Source organism: Vicia villosa, unplaced genomic scaffold (genome assembly GCF_029867415.1).
Source record: "Vicia villosa cultivar HV-30 ecotype Madison, WI unplaced genomic scaffold, Vvil1.0 ctg.003299F_1_1, whole genome shotgun sequence".
In the NCBI taxonomy this organism is placed as follows: Eukaryota; Viridiplantae; Streptophyta; class Magnoliopsida; order Fabales; family Fabaceae; genus Vicia; species Vicia villosa.
This window is the reverse complement of record NW_026706170.1, coordinates 97,303-111,481: the sequence shown is the minus strand read 5'-3', so window position 1 is coordinate 111,481 and position 14,179 is coordinate 97,303. Positions and strand designations below refer to the sequence as shown.

The 14,179-nt window shown below is 33.9% G+C and overlaps 1 protein-coding gene across 2 annotated transcripts; it reads left to right on the top strand.

The window, feature by feature from the left end:
• Nucleotides 1–470: 470 nt before the first annotated feature.
• LOC131640761 (F-box/kelch-repeat protein At3g23880-like) lies at nucleotides 471–5,100 on the top strand. Of its 2 annotated transcripts, none has more exons than XM_058911150.1 (2): nucleotides 471–2,250; nucleotides 4,526–5,100. In XM_058911150.1, the coding sequence occupies exon 1, from the start codon at nucleotides 546–548 to the stop codon at nucleotides 1,677–1,679; it is 1,134 nt and encodes a 377-aa protein (XP_058767133.1). In that variant the 5' UTR covers nucleotides 471–545; the 3' UTR covers nucleotides 1,680–2,250; nucleotides 4,526–5,100. The 2 variants fall into 2 exon arrangements, with proteins under 2 accessions (XP_058767133.1, XP_058767134.1); XM_058911151.1 differs by lacking the exon at nucleotides 4,526–5,100 and adding an exon at nucleotides 3,997–4,488.
• The last annotated feature ends 9,079 nt before the right edge of the window (nucleotides 5,101–14,179 follow it).

The following is a 14,179-nucleotide window of genomic DNA, read 5'->3' as shown; positions in this document are numbered from 1 at the left end:
TAGATTTGATTTAGCTCCAAAATAGGTATTTTGGGCTTTTATAGTTTTGGGCTTTGGCTTTGGGAGAAAGCTAACCTAAATCTATAAATAGGGAGTAACCCTCATTAGTTTGTAATCAAGTCATTATCTTGTATTCACAGAAGTTGTAGTTGCAAGTGAATAACAGAATTTCCACAGTTTGTGGGCAGAGAGAAACTCTGTAGAAAATACTTTCTCTTTCTCTTTTAATATTTCCGCAAACCCTAATCTTATTTTTCTTCATTGTCATCTTTAACGATAAGGAATTACTCAAAGGTTTGAGAGTCTAATTCCAACCGTGAATTAATATTGGAAGGTGGTTTTGATTTTTGAATACGTGTTCTATTCTATCCATAAATTCCGGTCCTACTTTTTAGTGATTGTTAAAATTAATAAAATAAGTTGGGTTAGTTACGGCAGATTCTAATAAGATTTGATTTGTAGCAGGAGTTTTGCAATCCTTATCAAGTACAAGTAGTGTATATATATATGTTGGGTTTAGTAACTGTAGATTCTAATCGAGAGACATGAGATCTCCCAAACATATGAGAACAAGCCCTAACATCTTCTCTTCCGCCGATCTTCCACTTCCCACTCTTCCTTTTGATGTGATTTCAGAAATACTAGCTAGGTTACCGGTGAAGTCCCTTCTCCAATTCCGGTGCGTCTCCAAATCATGGAAGTCGCTCATCTCCGATCCAAAATTTGCTAAAAAGCACCTTAATCTGTCAACCACGCGCCGCCTCCTCTGTGTAAGCTACGACAATCCCTCCTACAGTTTTATTTTAAATTCTTACTCCCTCCAATCCGTTTTCACAGATACAAACTATAACCTCACTCGATTCAAGTTTCCCGTCGATGTTATTTCTGAACGCTACTCCCATCACCTTGTTGGCTCTTGTGACGGAATTCTTTGTGTTGCCAATTATCGTATTTCCCCGGATTTTAAACCTTTAGTTATACTGTGGAATCCTTCTATTAGAAAATATAAGGAATTGCCCCAATTTGAAAACCCAGCCGAGCTTTATCGGCTTTGGCTTCGTATGACATATGGCTTCGGCTATGATCATGTTTCTCATGATTACAAACTGCTTGTTCTTTACAACTCCGACATTGAACATGCAACTAGAGCAAAGCTTTATACTTTGAAGGCTGATTCTTGGAGAACCATTCAACCGTTCCCTTCTGATTTTGGTACTCTCCTTACTTATCCACGTGGAAGATATGTAAGCGGTACAGTTAACTGGATGACCTGTCAACGCTCGATTGTTTCTTTTGATTTAGTCAACGAGTCTTATCGAAAGATTTTGCCTCCTCGACAACAAAGAAAACCTAGATATTTGGGTTTGAGTGTGTTGAGGGATTGGTTGTGCATAACTTATGATCACGATGTTTGGGTCATGAAGGAATATGGAATTCTAGATTCTTGGACTAAATTGTTCAATGTTACTCACTTGCTAAATCCTCTATCTAATTCTTTTCGCTTGACAAATCTATTATATATCTTTCAAGACGATCAAGTGCTGCTCGTGTTTGAACATTTTTTGGGTAGGGTGTCGTTGATTGTTTACAATTTCAAGAATGATACTTCTAAAGTTAGTTCAATGTTGAAAGACATCTCAGAAGTGTATGTTGAGAGTTTGATATCACCTTGGTCTTAATACTAGAATTATTTTTGAAGACGATCAAGATCAAATGCTGCTGTTGCTGTTTCAGGAGACTTCAAGAAAGAAGTTGAGTGTTGAAAGTTTGTTACTTTATTTTTATTATTCTTTATTTTTAAGAGAAATTGGTGATTCTTTTTCCATATTTGGATTTTAGTTTCTTTATTATGGTGACTTAATACAATTTTTAAACATTTTATTGTGATATTTTGTTTCGAATTGACTTCTCTAGTAATACATTTTATATAGAAACTTTGGTTTACCTTGATTTTTTTTTCTTTACAACTACTGCTATTGCAATTTCTGCTGTTGTCATTCTTAACATCATATTTACTTGACAGAAACACCAAGAAACTCTAATATAGTGTTATGCAAATGAATTAATGTGCATGTGATAAAAAGGAATACAAATGCATAAATCATGCAATAGACTTAGGTTATTATGTCTCCTGCGGTTAACTTTTTTGAGATGATAATATTTGGGCTAAACCTTTGTATCAGGTTTGGTTTGGTTGAAGTTGTTCATGCTGGCGCGGCTTTGCATTGCTAGCCATCTCCCTCCAATACTGTAAGTACCTTATCTTTATTTGATGAAAATTGGGGGCTAACTTTATAAATTGACTGATATTATGGTTTGTTGCCAATATTATGTCTTTTAAAATCTTGAAAAAAATTCACTCTAAAATTTAAAAAAAAAAAAAACTTGAGATATGGTTTATCATTATTGGTAATTTCTGCATTTCTATGTCTCAATGTGTTAAATTTTTAGAAATATATGAAATCAACTTATAGATGTTTTATATTTTATCATATTGTCCTGAATATAAGTGTGTGAAGGAGTGCTAACAACTTATTGTTTGGCACATTTTCTAAAGTCAGAATATAGGAGTCATCAAATTAAAATAAGATGGTTCAGATGATGTGGTTAATTGGAATCATTCTTCCAAGTTAGAAAACCATTGCATGGTTATTTGGACAGTATTATTTTATATAAAGGATTGACTGTACCGATAAATATTGAATCAAAGAAGAATTAGATATTAGATAACTGTTCTCATTGAAATATTTGTTCATATTTAGTTATGATTAATTGAGAAGGAATAAATAGTAAAATTGTGCGTAAAAATCTCATGAGCTTAGGCTGACTTTTTCACCTCATGATGTTGATACTAGTCTTGTGTTGAGTTACCAGTTGGTTGGAAATTTAGTTGCATTATTTGTCTGTTTTTAAACCCTTTTTTCAAACTGCATGTTTAATCACTTGATGTACCGGTTTGCAAAATTGACACTATATGTACTTTGAGTGTGAGAATCTGTGTTTCCTTTACTGCTTCTAAGTACTTAATTTTGAAAAAACATAACAAGTTCCAATTCCTTGTTATTAGCCATACAACATTAATGACTATTGATCTAGCTATTCATGAAAGACACTATCTAAAAATGAGCAACCTAGTGGTATAAAGTGTCTGTCATACCAACAATGGTCTCTTGGAGGGATAAGGGAATAAATGGAATGAGCAAAAATATGGTTAATTGAATCATATTTCTAAACTGAATAGTATTGAATAACAAAAAAAACTTAAACCATTTAAATGGTTAATAAAATGAACCACTTATTATAAACAATCCAATTAACCAAATTTAAGTTAAAAATCACTTTAAGCTGTTTAATAATTGTTATAAAAACATTAAAAAAAATTAATATAGAATTTTTTATTAATTTTTTTAAAATTAAGTTTAAAAATATTTGGATCTAACTTAATTAATATTTGTAAACTAATATGATGATATTAGTTACCAATCAAGTTATAATATCAAACTAAGATAAAATAGATAATAAAGTAGAATGGTAATTTATATCATTCAAAGTAAAAAATGGTATGTCTTTACATAAACTAAGGGGAGGTATTTATACTAGTAAAAATATTATTATTATTATTATATTAAAAAAATAATTGGTATTACTATTCTATCTTTGACAAATTATATGTCACCAATTATTTGTCATTACTATTTTAAGTTTGACAATTTGAATAGATATTTCTAAATAATATAATAATTTATTTAATTATTATAACACTCCCTCTTTGAAAACGGTGCTCCATTGAAGTCTTGTTAAGAAGAATCATATGGAAACATAAGTTTCCTCATTAAAAACCTTATTAGGAAAAACCCATTGGGATAAAAACCTTTATAAGGGAAAAAGAGTACAACATTATGCTCCCCTTCGACAGAACACATATAACTCTTCTTTAAAGATCTCGAAGGTGACGCATTCCAATAATTTGCACATGCTTTTTGAAAATTGATGTAGGAAGTGCCTTTGTAAAGAGATCTGCCACGTTATCACTTGAACGAATATACCGAATATCAACATCTTTGTTTCTTTCATGTTCTTGTGTGAATGAGAAAAACTTCGGAGGGATATGCTTGGTCCTGTCACTTTTTATGTAACCTTCTTTCATCTGGGTAACACATGCAACATTGTCTTCATACAAAATTGTTGGATTATTATCAATTGGTAAACCAGACGCTCATATTTCGAGTTACCGATCATAACCATCTACACTCTTTGCTTGCTTCATTAAGGGCGATTACTTCAGCATGATTTGAAGAAGTTGCTACAAGTGTTTGCTTTTGCGATCTCCATGATATTGCAGTATTACCATATGTAAATATATATCCAGTTTGTGATTTAGCATTATGTGGATCTGACAAATATCCTGCATCTGCAAAACAAAGCAAAACTGGTGTTGTATTGTTAGAATAAAATAAATCAAGATCAGGTGTACCTCGAATATATTGAAATATATGCTTTATTCCTTTCCAATGTCTTTTTGTAGGGCATGAACTGAATCTCGCCAGTAAATTCACTGCAAAAGCTATATCGGATCTTGTATTGTTAGCAAGGTACATGAGTGCTCTAATTGCACTAAGTTATGGCACTTCTGAGCCAAGATCTTCTTCATTACTTTCCTTAGGCCTAAAGGGATCTTTTTCAATATTATGTGTTCTACCCATCATGGGACTAGTCAAAGGATTTGTCTTGTCCATGTTGAACATTTTAATATCCTTTATGTATAGTTTGATTGATGTACCAATATACCATCTTTAGTATACTCAATCTGTAAACCAAGGCAGAATCTGGTTTTCCCAGATCTTTCATTTCAAATTCTTTCTTTAAATAATTTCTCGCTTCTTTGATTTCTTTATTAGTCCCAGTGATATTTTAATCATCAACATAAACAACAATTTTATTACAAATCCAGATATTGTTTTTCTTATAAAAAAAACAAGGACAAATAGGATTATTCTCATAGTCTTCTTTAAGTAAATATTCACTTAGTCTAGTGTACCACATGCGCCCTGATTGTTTTAACCTATACTATGATCTCTGCAACTTAATTGCATACATTTCTCTAGGTTTTGATGTCTCAGGCATTTTAATCCTTCTGGGATTTTCATGTATATATCAGTATCAAGTGATCCATATAAATAAGCAGTAACAACATCCATAAGATACATATCAAGATTGTTAAATACTGATAAACCAATTAAATAACGAAAAGTAATAGCATCCATAACAGGAGAATATGTTATCTCATAATCAATTCTCGATCTTTGGTAAAAACCTTGTGCAACGAGACGAGCTTTGTATTTGACAATCTCATTTCATTTTCTTACAAAAACCCAGGTTTCACATCTTTTGGTATGGCCATAATAGGGCCAAATACTTTTCGATTTTTAAGAGAATTTAACTCAGTATCTATTGCATCATTCCAATTTTTTTCAGTCATATCTATTTTGACATTCACTCATACATGGCTCTGGATCATCATTTCCATTTATAATTTCACATACAATGGAGAACGAAAATACTTCATCTATATTCATACCTTTTCGGTTCCACAAAATTTCTGTATCAACATAATTAATTGAAATCTCAAGATCATTTTTATTTTCTGTTTCATTATCAATGATCTCATTTTCATCATCTTGTGCTTCTTCGAGAGCACGCTTTTCAATTTTGGATTTATCATTATCTAGTGTCTTTTCAAGATCACTTTCAATGAAATTCACCTTTTCTATTTCCTTTCTTTTTCGGAATTTTTGTCTTTGGATCCCATATGTCGGCCACGCTTCAAGTGTGCCTTAGATGTACGTGCTACATTATTTTGATTTGAAACCTCAATCCTACCAGGAACATTTATAACTGGTACACGTGACTTTGTTACTCTTTTTAAATCAGTAAATGAATCTGGAAATTGATTTGCTAAGTCTTGTAAGTGGACTATTTTATTTATATTTTCTTCCCATGATCTATTGTATGGGTCCAAATGTAATAAATGAGGTACATACCATGTTATGTCATTTTCTAGTTTTTTATCCTCTCCCCCTAAAGTTGGAAATATTGTTTCGTCAAAATGACAATCAGCAAATCTTGCATGGAAAATATCACCTGTTAAAGGTTCAAGATATCTAATAATAGATGGTGATTCACACCTCAAGGGTATACAAGCCTTGTTTCTTCACGCCTCTCAAGACTTCCTTCGACCCCTTCATGACTCTTAGGATACTTTTCTCTCCTTGGAAAACATACATTTTCTTGTCGAATTCACCAAGAGAAAGCAGATTTCTCTTCAAATCAGGAACATACCTGACTTCAGTCAACAACCTTATTGACTCATCATGGAGCTTGAATCTCACAGATCCAACACCTGCAATCTTGCAAGCTTTGTTGTTTCCCAGTAGTACTGATCCACCATCTTGATCACATAATTCCTCGAACAAGTTTTTGTTTGGAGTCATGTGCCAAGTGCAACCTGAATCCATAATCCACTCCTTCCTAGAGCCACTGCTTGAAACCACAAGAACATCAGATGATTCGAAATCATCTTGAACAATGGCTGCATTGCCATTATCCTTACCTCTGTGATCTTTCAGGGGTTCAGGGCACACCTTTCGTGTGTGACCCTCCTTCTTACAATGATAACATCGAATACCAAATGCTTTGCCACTATAAGACTTCTGGTGACTTTTGCCTTTTTTCTTGTCGAACTTACCATCTTTTCGCAAGAATTTTCCTTTAACGGCCAAACCTTCACCAACAGTCGAAGGTTTATGCTCCTTTCATTCGTTCAAGTTCTTTGAATATAGAGTTGATTGAACTTCTTCAAAGGACAGGGACTCCCTTCCATACAGGAGAGTTTCTTTGAGGTGAGCATGTGATCGAGGCAAAGCGCATAATAGTAATAGCGCTTGATCTTCATCATCGATCTTTACATTAATATTTTCAAGATCAAGAATCAGCTTGTTGAACATATCCAACTGCTGAGCTAACACTTTGTCTTTAACCATCTTGAATGAATACAAAGTTTGCTTCAGGTAGACTCGATTTACCAGTGATTTGGTCATATACAAACTTTCAAGTTTCGTCCATAACTCTGATGCCGTCGTCTCCTTTGATACCTGTTTGAGAACCTTATCACCAAGGCTCAACAAAATTGCGCGGTGTGCCTTCTCGATCATAGTCGTCTTCTCCGCCGCCATTAATGCAGCATTCATGGCTGTCTCTCCCTTCAACGCTTCCAAACAACCCTGCTGAACCAGTAGGGCTTTCATCTTCAAGCGCCACAGACCAAAATCATTCATTCCGGTGAATTTTTCAATCTCATACTTTGTTGACGACATCTTCTCCACGCTCACCGCACCAATTTATTGTGAATTCAATACCAAGAATAAAGTATAATGCAAGGGAAGAATAAAGAACAAGGAAGAAGAAGAACACAAGAATTGGTTATAATTTCTATTCTTTCACTTTCTCTTAGAAAACAAGATTACAAGTTTACAAGAATAACAAATAACCTCTCTCACCCTAAATCAGGATTTGCAGCGTTTCAATAATGAGAGACTAGTATGCTATTTAATATAAAACCTAACATACTAACTAATGGGCTTTTTTCCACAAGGCCCATTATACAAGCCAACTTAATAAACAAGCTAACTTAACAAATTAGGGTTTAAACATTAAAACCTAATTTAACATGCCAATAACCCTAGCATCTTCGACACCTGCATGCTCGACCCATCTTCGACTTCAACATGCACACTTCGACACCAGCATGTGAACAACCTTCGACTTCATGCTTAACCCTGTCCAACTGTCGAACCAAGAAGCTACCCTTTGACCATACTAGAGTTCGATCCAATATCTCACACCAGCCATGCAATGAGAACATTTATCCAAGTCCACACTCTTCAATACCGGAAGCACATCCTTTTTAGTTAAACAATTTAGCCTTTTTTCACTGATATGAATAAGCCTGTAGTGCCACATAGAAGCCCGATATCCCTGGAATTTACACTATCTTTAGCAACCAATGATTTAGTCCAATATAATTTATTAGTTTTCTATCCTCTTGCTGCTGTAATACGGTGAACTGACTTTAAAGAAAATGTGCGGATAGCAAGAGTCGCCACCGACTTTTATTTTATCCAATATAGAAAGGCTAAAAGAACAGGAAAAGACCTTTTAAAATGATTTTGAGTTCGGGGGTAAGTTATACAAAGGGAAGGTGTAAGGCACCCTTTGTATCCATGGTTTTCCATGGGCTCTTAATTGCTTAGCTCACTTGTTTGAATTGTTTGAAATGTTTGAAAAGATTTTGAATAAGAACTTTAGCTTGTAAATAAGCGTAGTCTTTTTGAATTTGATTTTGAAAAGAGGTGTGAAAAGTAATTTGAATTTTAGAGCAAGCAATTAGTAGCAACTACCCTAAGTTTGAAAGATCGTTCTTTTAGCTTTTCGGGCGAAAGGGTCTATCCATACCATGAGAGGGCAGGAAGTCTTTCAATTGGATGTGAAGAGTCATCGAAATTATCGTTCGCCATAAGACTGTCCCTTGCCATAAAGAGGGCAGGTAGTCTAAGGGAAGGATATAATAGTCATTAATCTTTTTAGGCATCGTGCGAGGATACCTTAGCAACGGGACAAATCATCATTTACCGAGGCAACTTCGAGGGACAAATTTGATGATTTTATTCTTTAAGGCAACCTTGCTTTAGGTATCCTCGGAATCGAGGGACTTTGACTATTTAATACACTTAGAGGCAACAGGCAACAATTAAGGCAACAGTATAAGGCAACAAAAGGGGTTACCCTAAAGGTGTGTGGGTGCACAATCATGTGGTTAACTTCGATGACATTTATCTTGTAATTAGGTGATCTACGTTCAATTCATGGTTATCACTCCATAAATTACTAACCACGCAATAATAAAATAAAAGCAGAAATAAAATTTCCTACGCTATTACAATAAACACCTGCGGGAATGGGGGAATTGAAACAGAAAATAAGAAATATGACTAATTAATTTAATTATTTTTATCTTGAGCCCTAATCTTCCTCATCTTCCTCGAACCTTCGATTGACTCTGAACATCTGAGAATTAAACAGAAAATAATAGGGGTGAGTGTAGGAGAGATTCATTGACTATTCGAGGCAAACCCTATTTTGGGCAAAAGGAAAAAATAAAAGTAAAATAATATTTAAATAGGGAAAGAATTAAAAACTTAGCTTTTGATTTGATATGGCGCGTAATCGGAGGATACTGGGGTAACCTGAAAATTTGCACGAAAGAAAAGAATTTTTAGTGTATGAATGATCTACAAACCTTAATTGATTAAAGATCTATAAACCATAAAAAGAAAACTTATTGTGACCTAAAGGGTTTATAAGGCTTAAAAGTGCGTTAGTGGATAACACCTACCAGTGATTAGGATCATGATAAAAATCAGGGTTTAAGGCATAAATTAATTAGCCCAAAATTAAATTACTAACCCAAAATAATTATTAGTGTAAAAACCTTAACTTAATTAATTAAAAAAAAACATGTGCAAAGTAATATCTTTTTTGTTATAAAACAATTATTATTTTTTAATGTTATGAGAAAAAAATCGAATCTTCGATTAAACAAAATAAATAGTTAGATAAAGTTATTATAAAAAATGTTTTCAAAGAAATAAATTAAAAGAAGAAATAAATAATAAGGTATAAATAATTAAAAATTAAACAAAGTAAATAATAAAATAATAAAAAAAAAGTAAGGGACTTAGCTCTGATTCTATGTGGTGAGCTGATGAGTGTCCACCATGGGGGAGCATCTCTTAGCCTTCAGATCTGGGCTGATGATAATCCAAAGGCATGATTGTGAAGGTGCAACCCAGGTGTATATGAGCCACGGGTACTGGATTGGCGAACAAAGGAAACCAAATAGGCGCTAAAAATAATTGGCGAGGGCTGGAATCGAACCCCTGTTAGTAGTGTTAAAGGCCAATAACCTCCACCAACTGTGCTGCATACAATACTTGTAAGTAGAACGTATAAGAATAAATAAAAATAAAAACTACACTACTTTCCCTCGGTCAACGCAAGAACCACGTCATTAGCGCCTGAGCCAATGGTACGAAGGGAGAGAAAAGCTTCAGGTTTGACCAGCCATTCACGATCCCGCACGCGTCATTCGTGGGCCCCCATACTGGTCATCATCTTCTCCCTTTGGCTGCCACCGTTAGCTACGATTTCCCCTACGGTTTTGCTACGGTTTTATTTGTAGCAATCTCTGTAAATCTCTAAACCTGCAAAATCAGTGCTAGTAACGAAAACATAATGCCCAGATCGTCTAAACTGATCCTTGCGAGCTCCATGGTGGTATTTTTTTCCATCAAAATGGCCTGTATAATGCGATTCGAAGCTTTCCATTCATGAAGCTCCAACAATGGTGGAAATCGGTCTACATGTGGAAGATTCATTCTAACGGCTTATATCTTCCCTAAATTGTGTCCATAACTCAAATATACCATAAAATAACATTAAAATGTCATGAAAAGTGGAATACGAAAATTCAAGAATGTATATAAATGTGTAAACTTTGTATGCACATCATGGACGCTATTGAAGCTTGAGAATGATTTGAACTTACCTTTTCTTACCTCAGGAAGAGAATCAGACGGTCAACTTGGCTTGGGAGTGGTTGATCTTTGTAAAATTTAGCGTGCCCTAATTTGTGAAAGTTTGTTCTTGATAAACCCTAGCTCTCTTCTCCTATTTTTTCGTCCCCTATTATTTGTATGGCTCTAGGTATATATAGAGGAGAGATTTAGGGTTATAATACTTGGAGAGAAAGCCATGTAATTGATGAGAAAAAATTGAGAGAATATTTGATTTTATTTGCACCCAATCTTACTATTTTGAGTCTCCAACTATTTCTTGCATATTTTACCTTTAATGATGGCCATTGGATTAGATTTGATGTGAATGAATCAAGGAAAAATTAGGTGTGTCAATCCTATAATATTTTTATGATTTTATTTGATTCTATTTGAATTTTAAATGATTAAAAATTAAATATAAATAAAATAATATCATAAAATAATATTATTTTACCAATGGACTTTCTTTGGGCTTAAGATCACGTGGTAAACTAAAAAATGTAAGCCCGTTACTCAAAAGTTGAAAATATGCTAATTAGGGTTTGCTTTTTTCCTTGCAAATTGACCAACTTCTGCGCCTCATATCTCCTTCAATTTTTATCATATGAACATGTTCTAGGACTTTTTGGAAAGCCCAAGATGTCCTCCACAAGCCACTTTGGAACATATTTTTCATTTGGAGATTTTATCTTGATGATATTCCTCCTGACAAAAAACTTCTTTTTTGCAATCTTCTAGAAGGACCTGTAATGTATTAGCTCATATCTCTTAAATGAAGCATTTTTAGCCTTGGCATGTGAGAGACAAAGTTGTAGACGATTCAATTTCCTTCAAATTGAGCTTTGGATGGGAAATTTCTGATGTTCCATGTGGAAGTTATGGCTGGTCAAAGTTGGGATGACTTTCTCCTTAAAACCCTAATTTAGAAACTTAGGTTTTTGATGATTTTGGAGCTTTCTTTGATGCATCATGATCAATCCTTGATCAAATGATGAATTATACTTCCTAATGAGGATGTTGACAAAAAATCAGAAGTTTTGACTGTACTTTGACCATAGTTTGACTTTTAGGTCAACCAGTCGATTGTTGATCGTTTAGGCCACTGAGTGGGCAATCTTTTGAATCTGGACTTGAACCTTGGCATAGAGATTCTTTGAATAGTATGAGAGGCCATGAGATTCATTTGAGGCCTTTAGAACTTGATTTTTCTTTGAGAAATACAAAACCCTAGTTTAGAGGTTGTTGTTTAGGAGAGAAACTGCATGCTTCCTTCTTGTGTATCTTTGAGCATTTGAAAGTCAGATGGACTGAAATATGATTAAATATGATGGGCAAATTTTGGGGTATGACAGCCGCAACCAATTTACCTCTGTCGAGTTTCCATTTTCAAAAACCAAAAAGATTTAAATAACCATCATCATCAAGCACATTCACAGAGATCAAATTAAAGGGAACATCTAGAGTATGTTAGAATCCTCTAAGCAACAACTACAATCCCATGTCGGTCTGCAAGCAAACAACACCAATACAAATTACCTTAAACACACCATAGTTACCCATCTTCGGCACTCCAAATTCATCAAAAGTGTAAGACATGAAGAACTCCTTCCTTGGTGTAACATGTAGTGAAAAACCTCTATCAATAATCCACGTGCTCTCATCTGATACAAACTCATGGTCGTAGAGAATAATAAGATAATCATAAGTAGCAGCAACAACACGATCACCATTATCAGGATGCTTATCTTTTTGCTTCCCTTTCATATTGCTGCTCTCCTTTTTCCATATAAAATAGTTTCTTTGTATGTGTGCAATTTTGTGATAATAACAACACTCCATATTCTTGTATATGGACTTGAACTGACTTATGTTTTCATCTTTACTCCCACTTCTACTATTCTCTCTACTTCCTTTCAGTTCCTTTATTTGAATTATACCCCTGCTCTCAATGACAAACACCTCAAAATGAGATGAAGTACCATGTGTTTTACTTCTCATCTCCTCATTAATAACACTTCCCTTTACACTTTTCAAAGAAACAACACCATCAAATGGTGATTTTGTAATTAAAAATGGAAATGTTTCCCAAGAATCTTGTAGAGTGTTCAGTAGCCATAATCCTCACACTTTATTATCAAATTTGATGCCCATTCTTGACAATTGATCTAGGAGCCCTTAAAAATCATTCAATGATATGAAATAGAAGTCCCCTCCTCATACCTCAAATTCATCAAGGAATTCAATAAGTACAATCTATAATTCCCTAATTTAGAAGCACATAAAGACTCAATCTTGTTCCACGAGGATTTTGCATGTTCCTCATTAGGAATGTGATTATAAACATTATCCTATACTTATTATCGAATAAAACCACAAACCTGCTGATGTTTAAAACTCCACTCCTCATCGGTTTTGGATTTTGGCTTCTTGGTAGCAAACACAGGAAGATGTAAATTCTTCACAAATAATAGATCCTTCATTTTCCCCTTCCACAAGTGATAATTAGTGTCATTCAAACAAATAATTCTATTTATATTTGCCTATATCATTCAAACAAGTCAAATAACCCTTTAACCTAAGAGCTGATGCCACTTTGATGAGAAATTCCCGACAAATAACATAGAGTAATATGTAGCGGATAATCAATTTCCCCAACTTGCAAGAATCTATGAGGAGCAATAACAAACAATTCAGCAGCTAATAAAATCACTCAAACTAAAAGGACACAAAGACTTTAACATGGAAAATCTTCTTAAAGTGAGAAGTAAAAACTACGGGCACAAGCCAGTCAATCAAGCTTCACTATGATCAAAATCAGGGTACAAAAGTGTCTTAAAATATAGCAAAATTCTTGCTCAATATTTTGCTTAACAACAAATAAACAATCATGAAATAGAGAACCAAGAAACGAGAAAAAACCAAAATTTTCTGCTAGTGTCCGAGCTTCATATCTCCCACCACAAATAACTTCTCACTGATCCAACCGTTCAGATTGAAGTACTAGAATTCACAAACCTGCTATTCAAATTTCAGCCTGATCCGACGAGGAACATAGGCGTGGAAACAAATCTAAAAACGCTGCTCTGAATTGTACAAAAATGCTTTTTGTTATCTCTTTCTCACTTTTTCTGTTTCCTGTACTCAGAACCCTAATTTCTTCAATTTAAAGTGAGATAATGGGCTAGATAAGTTTGGGCATTTTTTGACATTAATGAAAACCCAAAAACCTAACACAATTGTAAGGAAAGATGAATCAATTGTAATTAAAACTTAAAAAAAAAAACCACGTAAGGAATAAGAAGAAAAATGCACACACTAAGAAAAAAAACCACATAAGGAATATATAAGAAGAAAAATGCACTCAGAACCCAAACGTTTTACAGCTAGACCACACACGCTCACAGTTTTTTAATTTAATAACTATTATTAATGAATAATTGAGATTGTTTTTGAATTAATAGTTGAAGTTAATAATTGAAAGTTATAATTATTTTTTAAATTAGTAG

Coding starts and splice junctions, on each gene's coding strand:
- LOC131640761 (XM_058911150.1), top strand. CDS start 546: ATGAGATCTCCCAAACATATGAGAACAAGCCCTAACATCTTCTCTTCC.